Below are 26241 nucleotides of genomic sequence, written 5' to 3'. Positions count from 1 at the left end.
CATTCCATTCATCTGTAAAATGGGCCCAAGGACAATATTTTTCTGATAGAGTTACTTTGAAGTAAATAATACAGTGCATATCAAAGTATTAGCATAATGACAGTCACATACTAAATTCAGTTATTATTAAATTTGATGATTTTTAATCTCTATCTTGACAATAGTTAGCTAGCTGAATTTTCACTCACATCTCATCATGAAAATCTACAAAATTGTGAGCCATCATATTTCACATACTATCACTTCCTAAGTATGAATGTTATAATTAGATTATGCATTGCCCTTTTAGGATGCCCACTCTTGGCCTCTCAATATTTGCCTTGCCTTTTACAATAGGTCCTTCAATCACCCACACCTATTGGTAGTTTTGATACTACAGAATTCACACAATTAACTGCTCTCTGTACTGGAAAGTCAGGGAAGGCTACAGAAAAAACAGCCTTGGTTATTCCCTCAAAGTCTTACCATATAGCCTGGACTAAAAAACACACAAGAGACATACTAAATCTATAAAGATCATCTAGAAATTCTGTAGAAGTGGAGCATCCATTGAAGTCTTAATCTACCTATAATTTCTCATGTTCTACTTACTTTCTGCCTTAGAGCCCTTGATCATGCTGTTTGAAACTTTCAATGCCTCTCACTTATCTCTACCAGTCAAAACCCACACTCACATTTCAAGACCCACTACAAATGCTGATTCCCTCTTTATAGTATTTGAAAAATTAATTTTTTGATTATTTGGGACTTATTATCATAATTAACTGCATATTCTACCAATAAGAAACTCCTTCTTGGAGAAAAGATTACATTTTGTTGTCCTTCTCTCTGTCATAGTATTTAGGACTGGTCTTTGTATCCAGTGTTTACCCAACACATGTCTGTGGGTCTGGTAATGTTGGAAGAAAGGAACACATTGGAATGTGTCATCAGATATAGACTCATGGACTTTGAGAGTCATTTTTTCTGACCATGCATCTGAGGCAGAGTTCTAGATATCAGAAACTCCTTCTAATAGATAAATCAACTAAAATACAGAATTCTATCATTTGTTTTAAAAAATAAAGTGTAATAGCTGTTGTCTTCATAGAATTCTCTGTGAAATAATGCTGGCCACAATACTTAACCATAAAACAATTTTCCATTTGAACCATGAATAAGAAAAAATCTTTTTAAATTCATAGTAGCACTGTATTTTAACAAATCTCTGCCTCGGTTTCCATATTTAGAAAATGGAAATATTTATAACTCACAAAATTATTGAATTAAATGAAAAGATACACATGAGGTGCTCAGAAGAAATCCTGGTACATATAAATATGTCACCTTTCAATGTAAGCTCTTATCATTTAGTCATTTAAGTAACAGTATTAAGGCAATACTTTTTTTTAGCATTTTGGATTATGATTTGGGTACAGATAAATAAATGCAAAAACATAGGAATTAACATAATGATTGGGATTTAAAAAGCAGTCTCTGCACAGTATTCTGGGAGAAAAAAACTCCCATGATAAAACAATGTCTATTCAAGCTTGAAAGGACAATTGTCAATGTCTTCTTCAACTCTGTGGTACAGGCAGTTTATATCATAATTTTTAATAATATTGAGCATTAGTATTAAAAGGCCATTCATTAAAGAAAACACTTTCATAAAGTATTAAATAGAATTCAATTAATGTAAACCATATTAATAGCAATGTTTGGTGCTTATGTAACATCTATGTCAGATAATGAATTAAGCATGTTATTAAATCTCTGCAGGCTGGAAACAGCATACCTTTGTCTGCCTTAATATAATCCTTTCATTAGTTCATAGGCCTAGAATTCTCCTGGGAGTATCAAAAAGTTGTCAGAAGGTCTGAATTCTGGGGGTGTTATCTGAATCTCTGTGCTTCATGACTACATTTCTTGACAGCTCCCCATATATTACACGGTGGAGGGGAATGGTGAATGTATTCTTTTTCTAACAGGTTTCTCAAATAAATTAGTTACGTACATTTTCTTCAGCTGTAGCAAACAAATAACTTGTCAGTGGAAGGTGAAAACATGTATTTTAGGTTGAGTCAGCCATCTTACCTCTGCATTCACAGGCAAGGAGACAAGATTTTCTCAGTTTTGATTTTATAGACTCTGTTTTTAAACCTCATTTGAAGCTACATCTCTAAGCACCAATAGTTTAATATAAACATAACTATTGCATCTAGTTTTGTAATTTATCAGTGTCGGTGCTTATACCAAATGGTTTTTGTGTGTGAACATTTACTTTACCAGAAATTTATTCTAATTGCTTCAGAACAGTAAACAGCAATGTGCATTGATGCACATTTACTATAGTTTTCTTTAAAAAATCTTTATTGTTGTTGATAGTGATTTTTTTCTTTATAAAATATCTTCATCTTGTATATTAAAAATATGTAGTAGGGGTGCTTGCCTGGCTCAGTCAATAGAACATGTAACTCTTGATCTCGGGGTTGTGAGTTCAAACCCCACATTGGGCCTACAACTTACTTAAAAAAATATAGAAACAAATGTGATCAAGATTGAGGTGAAAATTATATTGAAATGATAAAACTCAATTGAGTCATTAATGAGTTTCCTTGTTCTGGATACAAACCCCTGTCAGAGTAAAATATTGAAAGGGAGATGGATTAATTACTGGTTAGATTTAGATTTAGTCCACACAATTGATTATATAACACCAACTTGTTTTTGAATTCCCCTAAAATAAAACATTTACAACAAAGATACATTCAAAGTAGATAAATGAATCATAACATCCTAAGGACATTTTACCAAAAATCAATGCATACCACACATCTAGCATATTTCTCAAGATCAGAAGTATGGAGACAAATGAAGAGATGAGTTATGACCTATGAAACTATTTGAAAAAGATTATGTGCTGTATTATGTGAAACTTACCATAAGGAAGAAAAGATGAGCATGGATTTGATTAATACAGGATTTCATTACAGAAATATGTATTTGTGTGTGTGTATAAGGGAGGTATGTGCTATGGATGTTTTCTTACTCAGTCCTCTCTCCTCTTCTTCAAGTTACTGACTCCTGTTTGCTCTTATCTCTTCTTTCCAGAGGTACCCCTACTGTGATGTTCCTACAACATTCCCTTGGAACTTTTACTGCAGTATTTAACATGATTTATTGCAATTCTTTATACATCCATTTCCAAAAATAGACTGAGCTACTTGAACTCAGGGACAATATCTTATTGGTATTTCCAGAACACATTATAAGGTCATGCACATTAACATTTAATGTTTGTTGACTAAATGAACAAACAAATATGCTACAGAGGCAGATTGCATGGTGCTCAGAGCTTGGCCTCTGGACCAGATTGCCTTGATTCACAACCTGATTCTATAACTTTTTTTTTTTAAGACTTATTTTTTAAGGGAAGTTTTACGTTACAACAGAATTGAGCAGAAGGTACAAAGATTTCCATATATCCTCTGCCTTCAACACATGCACAACCTCCTCCATTGTCAGTATCCCCCACCAGAGAGGTACATTTATGACAATTAATGAGCCTACACTGATACATCATAATCACTCAAAGTCTGTGGTTTACATTAAGGTCCATTCTTGGTGTTGTAAATTCCATGGGTTTGGACAAATGTATAACGGTCCATATCAACCACATCCACCATTATTGTATCATGTATAGTATATTCACTATCCTAAAAAATCTCTATGCTTTGCCTATTTATCCTAACTCCCATCCCAACCCCATTCTACTACATTTTATATATGGGATATTGAGTATGGCATTTTTCTTTCTTGTGTCTCAGTTTTCTCATCAGTAAAATAAGGATAATAATAATACCTATCTTAAAGATTTGTTACCAATATTAAGAGTTAGATCCATATAGTGAACTTAGCCCAGTGCCTATGGATTAGATAATATAATACAACTGTGATTATTTTATTTTATGAACTATTCCACAATAAAATGAAAACATTTGGAAAGGGGGCATTCAAGTGTTGGAAATGGCACCTGCTACAGAGGAGAATTGGATATTATTTTGTGATTGGAGTAATGGGTGTATTTTGGAGTCAAATTCAAGATGATCTATAAAAACATTAATAGTCAAACAGAGCCACTGCACATTTAGGAACAGGTCATGGTATGTGCCAGTGAAATAAAAGACTACATTGCTATTGATTCAAACACAATATAACCAACAATAATTGCAGAAGATATAGTCATTTGAAATTGAAAAAATGTTAAAAAGTAAAACTTTTTCTTTGTGACTATAGAGCCCAGTGTTTGCAAAAAGATTAGTTTAGATAGTGCCTATTTTAGTTGGAATATCTTTTAATATTAAATTTAACTTCTGTAGAATATGGTTTTAAGATATGACAGGAACTGTGAAAAATGAGCTGATAAAGTATTAAATCGTCTCAAAACCTCAAGAAAGCCATGCACTATTGTTTCTAATTATTTTAGGAGTAGTCATTCTTTGTAGATAAGAATGTAAAAAAATATGTTTCGTGGTAGATTCATCTGTGTCTTGGAAGGCTTATGAGAAGAAGAGAAAATTATAAGGTGACTAAAAAGTTAAAAATATTTAGCTTTCTAGACAAGCATGTTCCTAAATGACATTGCAAATAATACAATAATAATAATTTAATAGAATGATATAATATTAAGACCTTTGCTTTGTTAAAGGTTAATCTTAAAAAAACATATTCCATAAATAAAGGAATCTAAACTAAGATTATTATATCAATTCTGTGATTAATATAACTAAATATATTATATGAATTTTGAAGAATTTTTTAATGTGGTATTTATGTATAGATTGTAAAAAAAGGGAGAAGGGCTTGTCAATGTTAAGGACTAGATTATCCCAAGTATGTAATCTGTCCAACAGGGACTCTCTTTAGTATTTTGGCTGTCATTATTTGTTAACTCAATATACAGATGCTTAAGAATAACTTAGTTACATTCTGATATATTATAACTCTTCTGGGGATAATTTCTTATTCAGTATTAATAACTCTAACTAAGCTGGAGACCCAGATATTTTGTCAATGACCTGTGCAACAGGTTTTGTGTTAGGTAAGTTTCTGGTACAATTTCAGGCCTAGATAGCATGAGTTATGAAGTCAGGGGTGACAATAATTCTTCCTCACCAGAGTAGCTAATTCTAACTCCTATTTATTTTTTGTTAGTGATGATTTTAGTTTAATTATGTTAACCTTCTATTTTGAGTAATTATCAAGTCTTACATCAACTTTGTAGAATATGTGAATTCCTGCTTTTCTTGTTTCTAGAGAATAATTTGCATGTGACAATTGTCACGTGACCTTGACACAGAATGGTTTGGTAATGTTGAGGCATGAGGGATTTTCATAATTAAATATAAGCATACTGTTAGGAAGAACTTATTCCACTAGAACACTAGTCTCTAAACAAACTCACTGGAAATAACAGTTTTCATGATAAACTAAGTTTCATGAATGCCTATTTTACCACATTCTTAGAGATTTATAATACATATCAGCATAGGAAAACTCTGAGAAACTGTCCTACAAAAAAAATATTAAAAGTTTTGGGAATTTGTGAGGTTCTTCCACAAAATACATGTACTTAAAATAGGATTGACTGGGCATTTCCCAAATTAATTTGAGCACAGATCATTTTTCACAAATTAATTCTTTTTCAAGGGAAATTTTGTGTTTGTATATGTATTTGTTCAGTTATATACAGAATTTTCTGCTCTCTTAGTCTAGCTCAGGTCGCCATAACAAAATATCATAGACTGGATGATGTGAACAACAGAAAATTATTTTCTTATAGTTCTGGAGGTGGAAGTCTGAGATCAGGGTACCAGCATAGTTGATTTTTGGTAGTATTTCTCTTCATTGGTTGTAGATGGCCTTCTTACTGTGTCCTCACATAGTGGAAAGAAAGCAAACAAGCTTTCTGGTGTCTCTAGTTACATGGGCACTGATCTTATCATGAGGTCCACACTGATATGTCCTCATCTAAGCCTAATTACTTTCCAAAGGCCCTATCTCCAAATACCATCACAATTAGGTTTAGGGTCTCAATGTATGAATTTTAGGGGCATACAATTATTTATGATACCTACCCTATAAGAGCTGAAGGAATATTGGTTGCTTTGTGCTCATGAGTAGTAATCTGAGGGTGTCTCCTCAGAGCTGGTGTCATTTTAAGTGCCTGCCTTGTGGAACTTGGTATTTTGGTGACTATGGAAAATCATCTCTTTGATGAGTTAGTTCATAATCTGTTTGTACTGAGAAATACACATGGCTGGAGACACCTGCCTATACAGAGAACACAGAAAATCCAAACAAATGAAAGGTATGAGTTTGGGAAAGTGCTCTCTTTTGTCATCATTGAAAAAAGTATTGTATCCTTCAAAATTTTACTGTCTATAGAAAAAATAAAGTTCCATGCAAAGGGAATACATGGTAATCGTATACTATCTGAATTATTTATATTGTTGTCTTTTAGAGAGCTGAAAAAAATTCAACTAGCAAGTTAAGGAGATATTTCTAAAGGAAAAGGACCCATTTATAAACTGAGGATTATAAATCAGCTGTTTCTTTTAGTGAAATACATAACATACATTAATCTTAAGAGGTTCTTTGCATTTTTTATGTTGATAGATCAATTTTATGAGGCTGGTTTAATTTGGAAGATATCAGTGATTGTACTTTTCATATTTTAGATTAGTTTTATAGTTCTTACAGGTTAATATTTTTACATATAGTTATCTGCTTTTTATTAGATATTTTAGAACTGAACATAAAGATTAAGAGGATAAATTATATCTAGTTTTTGGTATGTGTAGAGGTAAATTTCAGGCATTGATCAAGTTTAGCCAGGATCATAGTTTTTCCACAATGAATTATCTAAAAAATATGGTCAGTCATTAAAGTGTCAAACAAATTAATGTTAAAGGTTTGTTTTTATATTTTAAATTAAGATATGTTTTTGACAATTAAAAATCTTCGGATATAGAAAAAATATGTATTTCCTCAACCAATGATTATCCCTTCTAATATTTTAGTATGTTTCCTTCCAGTCTTTTTTCTATGTATATTACTTGTTTTACTTAATTTCTCTATCGCTCCTGTGCTCCATTATGTACATATCTATAGATTCCATCATTTTCATCTTACTTGGAACATAAGCATTTTCTCATAGTCTCTTTATAAACATTATTCATGACTTCAAAATGTTCAAGTGGATATGTAAATCATTAAAGAAATTGTTCCTTTCCAGTTAGAAATAAGAATGTGTATGTGTATGTGTGTGTGCCTATGTCATATATTTGACTATGTATTTAGTCATAGTTCTCATATATTTTGGCTTGGCTTTGTAGAAGTAGTTTGCTAGAAAAAATATGCAGAATATAAACACACAATTGGAACTTTTCTGGGGAGAAAGCAAATGAACTCTTGGAAATTCATGGAGCAAGCTACTTTCACTTCTAAATGCTTGTTTGTATTCCAAGACTAAAATCAATGCTCACTTGCTGCCATGTGTTTTAGTTCTGCACTACTATCCCACAGACTATTTCATTTTGTTTTCTTCTTCAAAGTAATGTCTAGCCCATTGCTTGTACAGGAGCTCCTTTCTGTCAAATAGATGGATGAATGGACTGAATATTTGAATGGGACTCTTCTTTAAGATGGTAGGATTTGGAACAAAATTTTTGCTAGGTAGCTACTTTTGCATTTCCTGACTTACAGGCATCACAGTCTCTTCCTGGATTTTACATGTTTCTCTGCTCTGACTCTCAGGAGGAAAATTGAACTTAATATCTCAAAGACTACTGAAAAGATTAGCAGAAGATGTGCACAGTGAAGGTGGGGGATTGAAAAGTCTGTGCTGTACCCTCCCCTAACATTTTAAATGATCCAGTCTTTGGATGCACCTAGCTTCTTATTAATTTATATCAATTCAGTTTTCTCTTTTTAAGTTTAATTTTGACTTCACCCTGAATAAGTACAATAAAGGACTAGGAAAAGTTGCTAAACACAGTTATGCGAGAGAGAGACAGAAATTAGCATGAGACAGATTTAATGGTGTGAACTAAGGCAGACATCTGCCCAGTGATCTATCTAGAAAAGAAAGCATTTTCATTCAGAACTTCAGGAAAGAGTGTACCTGGGTGGATTCCCAAGTAAGTGAGTTATTAAGTGTGGATTTGGACACCTCTAAGCCATTTCTCTCTTCTTTGAATGCAGATGGTTGAAAATACCAAAGGCTGTACTATGGCTCATGTGTAAAGCTGGCAAAAACAATTACCAAAGTCATAAATTTGATTTCATTCAAGCTGTTAAGGGTAATAATTTATTTAAGTGAGGTCTTCTGCTTTGGTTAGAACTAAGAAAGTTCAGCTATTCTAATCGTCTGGGGTAGATCTGGGTTACTATTATAGATAAGGAGGCTTGAAGGTGGCTACTATTGAGGCTACTGATCATTCCAACAAGAAATGCTTTTGCTAATTGTTTCATTTCATCTTTTCAGTTGTTTTTATTTTTCTTTCCAAGAATAACTTATTTCTTACAAAGTAAACAGATCCACTTAAAAAAAAAAATCCTGATTTAATCAGATGTTTTCAGATAACTTACACCTGTGTCTTGATCAAAGCTGTATTTTCTAGTAAATTGGTAGTGCTGGTATTTGAAAATAGAGTTATCAAGACAATACATGTGTGGCCAGAGGGGCGGAGTACTACACAGGTTCTCTTGGAATTTCCCTACAGCTCTGTGGAAGGTAATTTAAATATTCAAGTATTTTACAATTCAGTTATCTTCTCTAGAGATGAACCCTCTGGTAGTTAGTGACTAAGACCACAGTAAAGGTAAAATACCAAACCCATCAATAAGAGGATCTAATCGAACTGTAGGTCATGAAGGATGGAGGAAAGTCTTGTCAATAAATAAACCTTCTAACTTTCCCTCTGCCAGGACATTATGTAAAACTCCAAGGAGAAGTTCTAGTGGTCTTATTCTTATTCTTGAAAATTCTTATTCAAGGATAAGTGACTTGACTATCCTTTAAATATTTTCTTCTTTCTGGTCCCCTCTATCCTTTGAGTAGACATCTCAAAATTGTGCTCTCTTCTAATTGTAAAGTAATTCTCAGTTGGGTATTAGTTGATGGCTTTAGGGTGTTGCTACCACCAGGGGTATTTTAATGGAAGGCTTTAAAAGACCTTAAAGCTTCAATACTGAAAGCACTAAATCTCTATTGGTGGCATTGGAGGCAGTGTGATAGATTGGGCGGGAGAGATCTGGGGTGAAAGGAGCCCACTGGGTCTATTCTAATCACAGCATGAACTAACCTGTTCCTACTTAGTAGCCTGACTTCTACTTCCCGAGTGAGGGCAGTGAGGACAGCTCCTGTGGCCTGAGTAATAAAGTACTCTTAAACAGTTGCATTTTCTTTAAAAGCAAAACAAATTAAACTGCTAAAACTTTCAAATGTTAGTTTCCTTTTCCTTTTTCACTTTCTCCATGGCATCTTGCTTGAGGTCTCTCAATATCTCTGTGCTCTTTCTCTGGACTTCTGATGCATATTTAGGATAATCCTTAGACTCAAAATTCCAAACTTTTGTCAAGACTTACTTTTCATTTCTTGGAAAATTCCAGAGCACTGGAATGGATAAAGTAGGATACTTGAGGAATTTTGGGGGGAAACGACTTCTTAAAATGGATTAAAACTTATTTCAATACATAGAGTGAAAAAAAGAAAAAGGAAAGTAAATATATAATAATCCAGGCATTGAGTTAAGTTTAAAGGATATAAAGATATATTTTATATACTTTCTTGCTAAATATGCTGGAAATTAAAACAAATGCACAGATTACCATGATCCGTGCAGAAAGAGTTGTACACCATAGATTATCATAGTGCATAGGAAGCATACCTACTTAGTATGCTGGTTAGTATAAGGATGCTGTTGTATATAGTATGCTGGTTGGTAAGAAGGATGATTAAAGTTTACTCAAGTTAGCCAGGTGAAATGGAGATGAGGGTGAGTTGGTGTAGAAAAGATCTTGGTGGCAAGGGAAGCAGCATTTATAAAGGTAGTGCAATAGGACACTAAAGCAACTTGTGACACTCTTCATTCAGGGGGCCATGAATGTAAGAATAAAATGGTGAGATTGGAATAGTAGGCAGGAGCGTTGGAAGGCTTTGGTGCTGTGATAAGGAGTGTGAATCTTATAGAGAACTACTGATATGTTAAGCAAATGGAAAACATGATCAAATTTGAATTTTAGAAAAATCTTTCTGAGATCAGTATGGAAAATTATTTTGACTCTCAACTCTAGACTTTACAGTGGAACAAAGTTGGGAGATAGATTTAGAAGAGTTCAGAAGACTGTAACAGTAGATCAAATAAGAAATGAGGTACTGACCTGGAAGATGAAAGTAGGAATAGAGAAAGGAAAATGGATCAGAGAGACATCTTCATTGAGATGATATCTGATTATACAAGGGGAGGAAAAGACATAGCTGAGTCCTGGATTTTTAGCTTAGTCAGTTAGGTGCCATTTTGCTGAACCAAGGAAAGAGAAATAGGTTTTAATGGATAAGATGCTGAGTTCAGATTTGGATAAGCTGAGTCTTAGATTATTAAAGAACATCTAAGCAGAGATTTCCACTAAACAGGCATTAATCTATCTAAATCCCAGGAGGAAGACCTAGGCTACAGATATACATTTAGCCATTATTCCTTAGCATCTCAGGGATGTCAATAGCAGGATAACTCAGGAAGACTGGAGGCTATCAGATGCTTGATTAATCCTAGGCAAATAACAAGAGTTAACGAAACGGTTGAAGATGAAGAATAATAATGACAAATCAAAATAAGTAGCTATACAGATACTACAGTATGAGGGAGGGTGTCCTTATGGAATAGCAAAACAAACTCACAGTCTCCTTGCTTTTGGTTCAAAGGATCTGGCCTTCAGGATCTGGCCCCAAGTTGTAAATCTAGCATTATCCACCTTTGCTTCTCATCTTCCTTGGCCTGTTTTGGCTCACTGGAGATAATTCTGTACATCCATTAATTGTCATGTTTCCTTCCTCTCTCATATTCTCACTGGAGTGCACTTTCCCTCCATTCTTTTTCTCTCTGTCCTGCAGAATTGTTTTCTAATGCTTCTACTGTCAGGAAATCTTATCTCTCTTCCCTAACATGGAAGTCTCATCATCCAGATTAACCTCCGATTAATATTCAGATTGTAACTTTCTTATGACACTTAGCACATTCTGGTGTGTGCCATGGTTATTTATGCACCAGATTTCCCCCCTTAGGCAAGAGCATAAGCTTCTGAAGACTAAAGAACCCATTCTCCCAAATTAATCTCCACAGTGTATTGCTCTGAAAACAGCAAGTGCTTAATAATTGTTTGTTAAATGATCACATATATCACTTACACTAAATCGTAAAGGTAAGATCTTTGAATTTTCTGAATAGGCAAAGGATCTTAGTTGAGGCTAACATGGAAATGTGAACTTATGAAGGCTCTTTCTGGAAGTTCTGAGATGTCTAGGCACCTACTGGCCAGATGATGGGAAAGCCTTTCATAACAGCACATTCATGATACAGAAGCAGAAAGGAAAAACATAATTCTAAGTGTATTTGTTTCAAGAATTACTAAAATTATATTCTTCATGTTATTCTCTTGCAAAAATAGTAAGCCTTTACCTCCTTTTCACCTTCTGCTTTTGTAATTTTAAAAGTTAATCGCATGCAATAGGCATATAAAGGAGAAGTACCGCTAAAACACAAACACAATGTGTTTTTATTTATCCTAAAGGCAGATATAAGAGGCTATACTGGCAGTTTCTCAACAATGTCCTGCAAATAATCCTAAGCCTTTCCAATTTATTTTAGTGTATTAAAAGTAAAGCAACCTAGTGGGGCTGTTCATTTAAATAGAATAGGGTTAAATGATAACTTGACTTATCTTTTAAATGACAAAAAATAAAGAAATTGCAAGACCTTTTCACACATTAGATATGTATTGTCATTTATCATCTAGATATCAGGCTAGCAGTGCGAAGTAATAAAACATATCATCGAAAAATGTGCTATAGGTCTGAATCACTCTTTCATTCCACCTCCCAGCTAACTGTAGTATTAAATCAAACAAGCAGAACATTTCCTTAGGCAGCCATTGCCTTTTAATTTCCTGAAGAACCTTAAAATATCATTCATTACAAGTACTACACATATTTGGTTTTTAAAAGTCTCATAAATCAATAGCAGGCTGACTGTAATAATTATTACAAGTTAGTGCATAATTTTCGTGCTGAAGGCTGCATGCAGAACTTTAGCATATGCAAACGAGGCAATTCAAACTGTGTATAGATATTAATATGAAGAAGCAGGTAACGAGGTGCAGGCTATGAATTATGCATCAAGAGTGGCTGATCTTCAATGAGGAAAATGAATTCAGCATGTAATCTAATTAGTGATGGAAGTCTATTACATCTAACTGCAAAAGCAACCGTCCTTGAAACAAATTTATTTACAGTCCATGTTACCACTTGAAACAACTTTGAAATGATGTGTAAGACAACAGCTTAATTGTAAAAATTTTTTGTTTGTTTGTTTCAGTTCTAGACCTGGAAGGCCTCCTAAGAGGACTCAAAGTGTCACCTCCCCAGAGAACTCTCATATCATGCCACATTCTGTTCCTGGCCTCATGTCTCCTGGGATAATCCCACCAACAGGTAAGAATACTACCCATTTATGCCAAAACATTAAGATTCAGTCAATGACATAGTTTTTATATATGTATATGTTTACATAGAAATTTATACCCATCAAATGTGTCTTGTGCACACTGACGTAATGCTACCAATGAGAATTTCTTGCAAAACTGCATTGTGGTTATCACCATTTCTTTATTTAAAATAAAATGAAAGAAGCTAAACTGAGAATAGTGCTAGGAGTTATTCTAATTAATCCTCTCACTAATTTCAAACTACAAATTATTATCTCTATTTTCCTGGTAAGTAACTGAAGCTAGGAGAGAATCAAGTGACTCTCCCAAGGTCAATTAGCTTATAACTGTTAGCGGTTGGTTATTCAATTCCAGGTCTCAGAATTTGAAATTTATGCTTTTGTTCATAAGAACTCTGAAATAGATTGAAATGCATCCAAACAAGACAGTAACTACATCAATAAAATATCTCCTATTTTTTCAAACTGTAATGTGAATACATTTTCATTAGAAACATCTGAAAGATGTTCATTTCTGGAATTTAAAAAATGTGCAAAAAAAAGAATAGCCTTGACTTCACAAGCTCCATTCCATAAACAACTCTAATAATGCACTAGATATGAAAATAACTCATTTGATTTCTAGTAATTGGGTGTATTCGTTGAGTCTTTTATTTACTTATACACATTTTCCCACTTTCCATTTTTCATCTACCTATGAGCAAATTAAAATAATAATGATGATGATTTTATTTGTATTAATTCTTACCATCACAGGAGTTTATTGAGGAGATATACATATAAACAATTGCCATGTAACACAACTGATACAGGAAGGATAATCTGGCAAGATGAAGAGAGTTTTTATCTTTTCTCTGAATTCCCATATCAGTGTTTTCTTTTTTATTTTGTAACATTTCTCTTTCTCTGTGCTTTGATACCATCATGGATAATCTGATTTCATATGCCATATTTGGTAGGAAGCTCTTTGAAAGCATAACTACTTTAATTCACTTTTATTTTTATGAGAACATCTGAACAATTCATTCACCTTTGTGGACCTTTATCAAACATTTGTAGAGTTGAATTGAAACTATTTGTTCCTTTTTATATATATTTTTTTTTTCCCAGTGAGATACCACGGTATATACTTAACAGTAAGTTATTGAAAATGCTATGGAGAGTTGTATTTTTATGCTAATTTTGCAGATGAAAATTTGAAACATAGAAAAATGAAATCAACAGCTGAAAATGACCCAATTACAGAACGAGTATCATCATTTCCATTTGTTTAATTAGTCGTGTTTCTCAAGTGATTGAATCCTACTGGCTGAAATTCTAATGCCAAATTTGAGATTCAGAAAAGAAATAGGCAGTGCCATATTAAACTTAACTGTTTTTATTTAACAAGATAAAATTTCCTGTTCCGAACATTTGGCATTTTTTTTTTCTGTACCACATAGGCTAGATGTAACTAAAACCTTAACTGTTCATGTTTTATGTTTGAAAGACTCAGGTGTGCTAGAAGAAAGGCCTAAGAATTGTTGACTTAATTAACTTTTCAATGAACTGTGTTATGGGGATTTTAAAAAATCATTTTAATAATCATTCTTTATTTGAAAAGTTTGTGTTGCAGTTATCTTGTGGGTGAAAAGTATTCAAGATTGGATTCATATTAACCTGGTTCCAAATCGTCTATCAATATTTAATTTTTTTTAAGGGAAAGATAGTAAGTAGTTCATTACCAAAGCAGTGATGAAATAAGATGATTTTATGACAGTCTAAGCATAGCAACGCCTCACATAGTTAACATCATCAAGTCACTTTAGGGTAAGTGAAATTTCTAGATAGTTGATGATCATATGCCAAAATGGAAAATCAAAATATTAAGTTATTTTCAATAGACCCTTTTCTGAAATTTATTACATATTTTCCTGGCTTGGTGAACAGAGACACCAAAGGTAATTGAAATGTGACTCATTACGATAGACATTCATTTTTAAAGTAGGATCAATTTCATGTATTTAAGTTGCTGTGCTGTTCTCCTCAGAGATGTTTTTGTTTGTTTGTTTTTTGTTTACTTTTGTTCTTCCTAGTGTGTCATGAACCTAGTAACCAGAATTTTTCAAGCTTATTAAACATTTTTCTGAAAAAAGACCTTAAAGAGTCATATTCTAGAAAAAGATGAATAGAGGCTCATCAGGTAGTAAAATGGATTGAAAAGTAGGTTTTGAACAGCTCAGTGCTCTGTAGAGTCCCCATGACTCTAAGACATGGGGAGCATGAGCTCACTATTACCTATTTCACTTACTTTCTTTTTTTTGTTTAAGTTTTTATTTAAATTTTAGTTAGTTAACATATAATGTAATATTAGTTTCAGGAGTAGAATTTATGTGTCATCACTTACATATAACACCCAATACTTATCACAAGTGCCCCCTTAACACCCACCCCTGCGTTAGCACATCCCTCCACCCAGGTCTCCTCCAGCACCCCTCTGTTTACTCTGTAGTTAACAATCTCTTATGGTTTGTCTCTCTCTCTCTCTCTCTCTCTCTCTCCCGTCCCTCTTTTCCTTTCTTCTATGTACGTCTCCTTTATTTCTTAAATTCCACGTATATTTCATTTACTTTAAACTTTCAGAGATCTTTCAAAGATTTGTACCTGCCAGGGAGTTGACTGTTGCACATGAGGGGGTGTTATCATAATATATTCAATGTGATTGGTCTTTTGCATAAAATTCTAGATGGAGAAGTTTAGATTTTAGTTGAACACAGACTAATGTCTCCATCCCTTGGATTATTTACTCACTTTAAACATTAACTGGAAAATTTAATGGCTTTAAAGAAATCTTATAGTTCTCAAAAGAGTGTAACACTTTTCTCTCAAGGAGACCTTGGTGTATACAGGGAATATGATTTACTATGAATACACAGACTTTTATGTCTCTGGACTTTATTTATATTTGCTACTTTTCAATATTTGTGACTTTCTTTAAAAAATAAAACATCATTTTTTTCTTCTTAAGATGGGGAAGGTGAGGTGTGTTAGTTGTCTTTTTAAAGACAACTAATGAAAAAGTTATATATCAGTATCATTGGTATTAGGCAAACTAGTTTGATGATATTTCTACTATGTTTTTAACCTGTGGGTTTGCAATTAAAAAATTATTTCCAAGAGTCTATAGTTATATCAGTATCTTTAAAAGACTTGAAAGTCATGTTTCTAAAACTAGTAAAACAAACATTTAATCCTCAAGAAAACAACGGAAGTAAAAAAGAAAAAAAAAAGAAAAAAAAACACCCTCAAAATTTCAAATCCTTTCTAAGATTTAAATTGTAACCTACCTGAACATTGATCTGTACTTTGGACTTCCAGTATTACAATTTGAAAAGTATAAACAATGCAAATTTACCTTAGAAGTTGCCAAAATTGGTCCTGTGAAAGAGAAAATTTACTAATTTTGACAAATTTATAAAAATCTATCAATTTGTTTGTAATCATTCCCTCATGTTTTCTTTTCAACAATTGAACACTGGAATTAAATAACAGTCTTTCCTGGAGGCATCTGTTTTCTCAGGAAAAAAAAATCTATATTTAAAAAAAAAGTATTTCTCTACTCCTAATATTATGTACTTAGGTATTTATAATTATAAGAAAAACTTGAGATTGCTTATCAAGCTTATTTGTTATTTTGGTTGCTTGAGTGGGCTTGTGTGTAACCTTAGAAGGGGGCGTGGGCAGATGGTGATAATTTCCAAAATTTATGGTTGTCACAGGATGCCATAGCAACCAGAAGTGGAAGTTAATGAAAGAAAGAAGGCTCTTTGTAGAGTCTTACAACGCAATGCCTCCTGTAGTGCTCTCTACATTTACTTGGACTGAGTACATGTCATAAATCATTTTTGATAACAAATACCAGTTTGGAATAAATTTATCCTAGCAACAGAGTTCTAACAACATTCATACTTTTTATAGAATTGTGTGTATTTTACAATTAAGGAAAGAGTTATTTAGGAATTCTAAATATTTCCCTCTTGTGCCAGGAGTGCAATTTGGCTAGTGTATTTGGCCAACTTCCTGAATTTATCTTTAGGGCAGAATGCAAACTAGTTTTGAAATACAATTTTATATAAGTATTAAGAAGTAACTCAGTGAGTCCCAAATATTTGCATTTGACTTAGAAGGAAAAAATTTAAATATATGCAAATTGAATGAATGACTTTTAGTTTTGTGTCTTGGACATACATTTTCCTTCACTGTGACCTTGTGGGCGCATAACCAATATGCATTCAAGATAAAGAAAGCAATTGTAAATACACATGCACTATGCTTAAAAGGTAAGAACTTCTAAGCACAATTTTATCATTTTGGAAAAAATACTAGAGCAGGACAATGTTAATCCAGAATTAATCCCATAGAAACATTCTTTTCTTAAAGAAACAAAAAAAGATTATAGGAAAGTATTCTCATGTGTATTTAGAATTCAAAGGATTATATTCAAAGTTTATGTATTTTTACTTTTCTGGCTAAATGCTACTAACCAGCAACAACATTTGAACTACCTCTTTTTGCAATATCAGCATTTGTAATACTTTAAATGCATTAAACATTCAACTTCTGGGGAGAAAGCTCATGGTGTATTGTATATTGTATATTGAGAAGTTTATTAAAACAAATGGATTGCATTCCCTGGGGAAACTCACAAGTAAGGATAATAGAAATATGCACAAGTAAAACAGCCACAAGTGGATTGATTGTCTTCACAAATAAACATAACAATCTACTGAATGTTTTGCTCAAAGAGTAAATATGATATAAACGATTTATAAAGTATTAGTGTTATGTAGTATGTGTATGTATGCATTTTCATTCATTTATATGTAGGGAACATTTGTGAAGTTAAATCACTAGGTATTTTGAGGGTAGTGCATTTAACTTACCAGTACTTAATGCATGTTCCCTCATAGTCTTCTTGAAGAGAAAAAGAAAATACCTTTTTTATTTTCCTTTTTGAAAGGCCAGCCTAAACCCTAGACTTCATCATATAACTTACTTAGTTTTAACATTTTTACTGAATACTGTGTTAATTACCTGTGGCTGCTATAACAAATTATCCTATTAAATAAATGGAAATTTATTCTCTCATAATTCTGTAGAAGTCCAAATTTGGTATCACTTGGCCGAATCAAGGTGTAGGCAGGGTCACACTGCCTCTGGCGGCTCTTGGGGAGCCTTTGTTCCTGGACTCTGAGTGTCTGGTAACTGCCAGCATTTCTTCTTGGCTTGTGGTTCCCTCACACTAATTTCTGCCTTTTCCTGTGTGTATGTGTGGGTGCGCCTGCGCAGGCACAGGTGTATAAAATTTACTTCTGCCTCTCTTGTAAGACATCTGTGATCGTATTTAGAGCTCATTAGATAATCCAGGAAAATATTCTCATCTCAAGATCCTTAGCATAATCACACCTGCAAAACATCTTCCATGAAAAGTGGCATTCATAATTTCCCTACATTAGAATATGGGCATAATTTGGGGGTCATATTAGTTTACCAATCCAGCGCGTCCCTGGCTGGGCCAGCTACTATGAGGGGCTTAAGCATGGTGTGGTAGACATGCATTTGGAGATTTTTGTGATTTTTATTCACTGTGGTATCCGAGTGTGTAGAATATTGCTTGCCACAGAGTAGATACTCAAAATAAATATTTGTTCAATGAATATGGCTAATATATGTTTAGTAAAGGATTTCTGAAGGGAATTATTATGCTTCCAAGTTATCAAATTTAAACAGTGGTGTAATATAATTTAACTTAAAATTCCCATTAAGCATGGTTAGATTCCAGATTAAAGACTCAGAGGGTAGAGACTAACAGAGATGTAATAAGTAAATGGAGGGCCTTTATTTGTTTGTTTATAGGTTATGATGGCTACATTAAGTATTATCATGAACAGTTGATGAAATTTATATCTCCAGATTGATACTCTAGAGAAAGCAATATCTATAGGAATAAAATGGCAATATAGAACTCATTAGTCTTTAAAATTCCTGCATTTTATTTATTTATTCATGAAAGACACAGAGAGAGAGGCAGAGACACAGGCAGAAGGAGAAGCAGGTTCTATGCAGGAAGCCCGATGCAGGACTCAAATCCCAAGGACTCCAGGATCACGCCCTGAGCCAAAGGCAGACACTCAACCACTGAGCCACCCAGGCATTCCTAAAATTCCTGCATATTATATACTATATTATACTGTCCTTAAGGATTGGAATCTTCATTGTGCCCACAGTATCTTGATATAGAACTAAATTTAATACATATGTGAATAAAATATAGCTAATAATTTAACTAAGTGTACATACAGCTTTGGTATGAGGAACTGCATAATAAATATATTTACTTTATTAAATATGCAGTATGCATTAGAATCAAGCATTTCAGCCCAATCACAATATGCCCTGGCTCTATTACTTGTGTAATAGAAATTCATAAATGTCTTTTTTTCTGAGCTTTTAGAGCAAAGATCTGTTATTTTTAGGTTTAATTAACTATATAATAGTAGACTTCTGGACAGGCCTCCCATCTACTTAATTTAGAGGAAAATTACAGTCCTTTCTTCCCTCATTTGTTTCTCTCTTCCAAGTTTCTGAGTTCTGTGTTCTTACATGCTTACACTGGGCCATAGTATGAGTTATAATCTACTTACACTTCTCTCTCAGTAGATTCGAAGTAATAAGGTTGCTAATATTCTTAATTGACTAATTGCAAGGTATTATTTGCTTCCTTTTTAGTAATATGATGCCTCCTTTGACAGAAGAGAAGTTTATTTACATTAAGAAAAGCAAATCAGATTTGAGTTAACTTTTGATTATGATAGTGGATGGTGTGTGGATTAGCTGGGGCTCTGTGGACTATCCATTTATTGTGAGATTCTCAGACAGTCTTCTAATAATCCCTTGGTTATACAGTATGACGTCTTTTATTGCTCACTGCATTATCTTGACCAGTAGGAGGTGCTGTTACTATCCTGGTTCCCTCCCTAGTAAGAAAACCGAGAAATAAAAATATTGTTCATTCAGGAAAAACAACCTATTCTGCTATAGATATACTTTGAATATTCCTAAAGATGATATAGAACAAAGTCATGTAAAACCAGATAAACAATTATTTGTGCGGTCTCCTTCTATGTCTTTGGTAGACTCTCCTTTCTGAGACTAACTTCAAAGCTTCAACTCCTTCCCAAAATGATGTCCTCTTGGCTTGTTGAAAATATTTTTTACAAGCATTTTGGGGAGAAGTTTTACAACTTCACACTCTTCTTTGTAAAGAAGTAGAATTGTTTATTGAAAGTATTGACAGGACCAAATATTTCAAGAGAACTTGATAAATGTCAGAAAGACAGCAGTATTAATAAAGCCTTCCATTCAGCTTCCTAAAACATTCATGGTCATGAATGAGATCTGATTTGAAAACATTCTGCATGATAACACGTAAGGATTTTATTTGATTATGTAATTATATAAACCAACATTGTGATGAAACTTCTGAAAGCACTAATATAAACCTAAGCTTAACTGGATAGGAATATAACATCTAGATAGAGGGAAACAACAAGACTATTTTTCTCAACACTTCAGATGATGTCTGGGATATCACTGTCAGTCATGACACCACAGTTTTAATAGGACCTTGACAAACTGTTTAGCATTATGAGAATAGACTAGAGATTTGGAAATGTTGGTGATGCTTAATCTAAAGAAGTGAGTCTCAGGAAGACTCACAGAGTGTCTGAAAGTAGATGATAGAGTAGACTCCCCACTGTGCTCTTCTAAAGACAGAAATCTAACTGATGCACAATAATGAAGAGAGGTCTGTATCGGCTTCCATATAAAAGAGCCTTGCGAGGTGGAGAACTATCTAAGAGTAGAACCTATTACTTATAAAGCCTTAACTTTCCCTACTGACAGAAGTGTTCAAGCAGAAAGAGGGATGAAAAGTTGTTAGCCACAGTTTTTATATTTAATTAATCTTTATAGGCCATATTGTTCATGATACCAAAGAGTAATAGTTTTAAAAAGAAATTATCTCCCTCCTTGACCTCAGCCATCCATCTCCTAACTTAGTAATCACTGTTAGGGAAATGTGAAGATAATTTTGCATTGGAGAGAGGTAAATTGGATAAGATTGTCTTGCTCCCTTCTAATTATAAAACTTGATGATTCTATTTCATCTTACTTTGAATTATTCTTCCAAATTTGACATGGAGCCTTTCTAGTTAAAGGATATCCATCCTCTGGGTCTGTATTCTTATATATTTTTGTTGTTTTAAAAAACTACTTTTGAGATTAATGCTTCATATTTATAGGCTATCATACCCTTTGTGACATGTCCATTCATGGATGGAATAGTTAACTCATGGTTAGAACTGTGACTATGGTAAGCTAACAAACACATTTTTTTCAGTTGAAATAAATTTTTAAATGCCCTTACCTCCTTTGTTCTCTTTGCCCTTCTTTCACAAGTACTCCATGAAGGGGTACATAGCTGCAAAATTAATAGATAGGAGGAAATGGCGATCCTATAAGCCATGGTAAGATTTGGAGCCAGTGGTAAAAAAAAAAGAAAAATAGTATTTTATCCAGTAAAGATCATTACAAATGATAGAAAGACATGAACTCTTAAAGAGATTTAAATGAGAGACTTTGACCTTTACCATAGATTACTTTGATTTGACTTTCCAATTTAAAAAATAAAGTCCCCAAGAAAGAAGTCAGTTCTTAAAAATCAGGAATCTTCCAACCACACCAGTTTTTAGATGTGTAATAATTAAGTCAAATGTTTTGATCCTTCATTTCTTCATTGATAAAAAATAATGTTTTCATTATTTCAAAATTATTTTTCTCACTGAATTGCATGAATATCAAATGATACAATTTGTAGTAACATTCTGAAAATGATGAAATTAAAGAAAGATAAAGTGTTATTATAATTGAACAAGCTGATCCAGGTGTTATTATTATTGTGACTCTCTTTGTGTTTTTTTTTGTTTTTGTTTTTGTTTTTGTTTTGTTTTTGTTTTGTTTTGTTTCTAGAGAGAGTGCACACAAGTGGTGGGTGGAGTGGAGGGGAGCAGAGGGAGAAGAAGGGAGAGAATCTTGAGCAGTCTCCATGCCCAGCATAGAGCCTGACATGGGGCTTGGCTTCACGACACTGAGATCATGACCTATGCTGAAATCAATAGTTGATTGCTTAACTGACTGAGCCACCTAGATGCCCCCTATTGCTGACTTTCTGTGCTCATTGGATTTAAGAAAAAAAAAAAATCAATAACTTAAAAAAATGTAGGGCTAAGGCTTAGAAAGTCTCAGTTTGACGATTTATTCAAACCATATAAATGTACTCTATAGAGTACACTAAAATTTGTCATTATATGTTTACTTTTCAGGACTTAATGACAAGGAATTCTTTTTCTAAATTTTCATATGTGAGCAGAATAAGCTTAATGGATATGAGATGTCATTGTTATAGTTATATGTTTAAACTGTCCTATTTTGCTTCCAGAAATATGCATACTACAAATGGTAGTAGACCTTAAAAATGGAGATTACTTTGAATTGATTACAGCTGTATGCTGTGCTATTTAATTGTTGGAAAGGAATTGACATATACTGTAAAGTCAACAATGAAGCTGGTTTTCAAAATGATAAAACTGTAACCTAATTCAATAAATTGAATCAGATTACACAAACACTTTTGCACTTCATTAAGGAAGTAGTCAGTATAATTAATGTGAGAGCTTTTTATCATGTTCACTTGTTGATATATGGCTAAGGATGTATGTACAGTAGACTAAACTCTTTCAAGATCTTTGTACCATTTTACATTTTAACTAAAGCTGCCAGAAGCCTGATTCCTAGAGAAGACAATCATGGATTCAATTCTGTGATCTTTGTTGATTTTAGAATACATTGAGTAGGTTTTGATTCTTTTTAAGGACACACTTTCCAAATAACATGGTATTGTGATGTAGCTCCTCCTAACCTAGAACTAAAAAGCCTGGCTTTCCTTCTCTCTCTCTCTTTTTTTTTTTGTTTTTGTTTATAATAAATTTATTTTTTATTGCTGTTCAATTTGGGCTTTCCTTCTCTTCAACACTTCCTAGCCCTGTGACCTTGACTAATACTATTTGGCCTCATTGTTCAATTATCACAAGGTAGGTACAGGTACCTCAGACATCATTTTAGAAGAGAAAAAAGTGCTAAGAGACTTGTTCAGAGTTTCACTGTTATGTGATAAAGTTAGTTTTCAGTTCAAGTTTTCTGATTCCAGTTTACTCATTATTTTCCTATATCAAGCTGCCTTCTGAAATACTTTATCATCCATAAACCAAACATAAGATCTGCTGAATCTCCTACTTGATAGGACTTTGTGAAGAAGCTAATGTAGCACAAACTGCTTTGCAAAGTCTTATATAGCAAGATGTCATCTGATATTTCACTCTATTATGATGATTTTCAAAACAGGATTTATGCCTTATTCCAAATAGTATACAAGTTATATATCTCTCTGAGAATAACAGTTCAGGGAATAATAGGTCCTTTCCCAATATTTATGGCACCAGATTATAATCATTTCCTCAGTTTTTAAAAAAATTTCTTTGTATTTTCCAATTAGTTCAAATAAAAATATTTGTCTCCCAATAAAATCCTCTTATGTCAAGATTACTTTTTGACCATCATGATATACAGAATTTTATGGTTCATATTTAATTTACTGAAATGCCTTTTATGTCAGTCCTTTGATGGAAATCATTTTATCAAACATATTCCCATTAGTTTTCATTTAAGAAATGCAGTGATATGTGGAAAGACTATTTTCTAAATAGGTATTTTCTAATGATTTGAGTCTGCTTCCTGGGAGGTAAGGTAAGGCTAGGACTTAAAGAAACTGTTGAGTTGATAAGAATTAAAAGGAGTGTAAAGCTCTTTGTCTATTCCAAAGGGCTATGAAATTATAAGTTGCTATTTTGGTTTAGAGTTAGAAATGTGATTCTATATCACCAATATTCTCTTTAAACATCTCTACTATTCATTATTAAGATCAAATGTTTAATCCTTTAGTAATGCATGACTCCCTGGATGTCAATTTTTGAGGTATTCTTTCCTTTATTAAAACACCTAGTTGGAAATTATTTTCTAAATGTGAAAATGTAGCATTGTGAAGGTTTTTGAAATCTGCTCTTCTCTTTGGGTACCCCCATTCATCTATGAAAGTGGTAAATGCCTTTTGTATTACCTATTATCTTATGTCGCTTAATGAAATGCTTCTAGGGAATTATATTTGGGGGAGGACATTTAAGAATAGCACAGAACCATGTTGATTCAAAAGAATATAAATGCAAATATCTCTAAATTTCAAGAAAATTAATTTCTTAATATTGCAATATAACAATATTTTGAAGTTATTTAAGCATGAGATTCATCTTATCCAATATAACCTTTAAGTTACTTATTGAATAAATTACATTTAAGGTTACCATTCCAAGAGAACCCGTTACCATATGACCTGTCCATATGAGTTGTCTCTTTGATTTATAACGGCAATTGCTTTCTCGGCATGGATTTCATGACATAATAATATTCTATGAATTTTTGAAATTACAGTGAGCTTCACATCAATCATCTATAATAAAATACTGTATGTATCAATGAGAGATGACTATTGGAAGGTAAACATCTTAGAAATACGAACTTCCTGAAATACCAATATTGTTATTTTAATGAAACAGGCGGGCTGCTGCTTTTGAAATTCTCTAAATTGATCATAAAAATGGTCAGCATCATCCCTTCCATTAGTGCACTATCTCATACTCTCAACAGTAATATTCATTTTCCCTTGAATGTGTCAACTGTCCATCCAGCTAATTTTGCCTAGACTGCTGTTGTTCTTGGCCTGAATTCAAGGAAATCTATTGCTTCTGGGGTTCCTAGGCATTAATGTCTTGAATTTCAGGATTATAATTAAACACATGTGACATGGACTACCATTACCAGTCCATGTTTCTTTTATCTATAAGAATCAGAAATATTTAAAGTGAGATTTTAGCAATATATGGAATTGAGTGTGTTGCTCTGCTGTTTCTTTAGTGTGTCTTCACAAAATATTACTGAAAATACCTTGAGTTATAGTCTTCTACAAGTAAATATTTATTCCCATTCTATATGAAAAAAAATCTGTACCTAGAATTTGCCCTCAGCAGCTACTTCATTTTTTTACCTAATCTCAATAAATTTTGTTCCTAAAACACCACATTAATAAGTATGTGTAATTCTTCATTAATATGACATTTTTTAACGTCAACTTTTCATTACTGATCATTACATTTTTAACTGATTTTTAGTTTCCTCTGTAAGTTAGCATAGGATTTCTTAAAGTGAAATATTCATTTGTTAAGTAACATATTTGGAAATCCTATGAATACATTCAAAGAGAGCTTTACTTTTTGGAAAACATTTTTAAAAGCTTATGCTAATTTTCTCTTAATCATGTGACTTAGAAGAGCCATGGCCATATTGCAGATGTAAAACACACACAAAAAGAATGTTTTTGCATGTGAAAAAATACCTGAAATTTTTTTCAAAATGGTTGCTTGAATTTACCTACATGATACTTCTTTTTTTTTAAGATAATATTTATTTATTCATGAGACACACACAGAGAGAGAGAGAGAGAGAGAGGCAGAAACATAGGCAGAGGGAGAAGCAGGCTCCATGCGGGGAGCCCGACATGGGACTCCATCCCGGGTCTCCAGGATCATGCCCTGGGCTGAAGGCGGGGCTAAACCGCTGAGCCACCAGGGCTGCCGACCTACATGTTACTTCTTGCTACATGTTTCTTTTATAGGTATAATTGCAAGTAAAATATAGGTGTACTGTAAGACTTTGTGCATACTATCCAATGGAAAGAAACAAATCCAACTTTTCTTTTTTTATTATTTTATTTTATTTTTTATTTTTTTAAATTTTTATTTATTTATGATAGTCACAGAGAGAGAGAGACAAAGGCAGAGACACAGGCAGAGGGGGAAGCAGGCTCCATGCACCGGGAGCCTGATGTGGGACTCGATCCCGGGTCCCCAGGATCGCGCCCTGGGCCAAAGGCAGGCGCCAAACCGCTGCGCCACCCAGGGATCCCCAAATCCAACTTTTCAAATACATATACATTTTATACATTTTGCTGAGAAATCTCAAGTATTTTTATACATGGAATCAATATATACATCTAGAATTTTCACTCCTGTATCTTCAGTTATTAACTTGGTATCTGGTCAAGCATTGTTAAATTAAAAATAATTTAATCAAAATAGTTAATTGGTTAAAATAAGGAGGTGTGCAAATGTTTATTGAGTAACTAATGCATGATAGGAACTCTGGTAATGACTAAATATTTATTTCTTGTGTCAAATTACGCCAGAAGTATTGTTTGTCTCATTTTTAT

The 26241-nt window shown here is 33.2% G+C and overlaps 1 protein-coding gene across 1 annotated transcript in view; it reads left to right on the top strand.

Moving 5' to 3' along the window:
- The window catches only part of DACH1 (dachshund family transcription factor 1), a 423382-nt gene that overhangs the window by 166944 nt on the left and 230197 nt on the right, over positions 1–26241 (top strand). The window contains exon 2 of the mRNA XM_038569719.1: positions 12639–12754. Within this exon, the coding sequence (XP_038425647.1) occupies positions 12639–12754 (116 nt within the window). The remainder of the gene's footprint in view (positions 1–12638; positions 12755–26241) is intronic.

The sequence above is a fragment of the Canis lupus genome, chromosome 22, assembly GCF_011100685.1.
Source record: "Canis lupus familiaris isolate Mischka breed German Shepherd chromosome 22, alternate assembly UU_Cfam_GSD_1.0, whole genome shotgun sequence".
Lineage (NCBI taxonomy): Eukaryota > Metazoa > Chordata > Mammalia > Carnivora > Canidae > Canis > Canis lupus.
The sequence above is the reverse complement of the archived record's forward strand: the minus strand, read 5'-3'. Positions and strand labels throughout refer to the sequence as shown.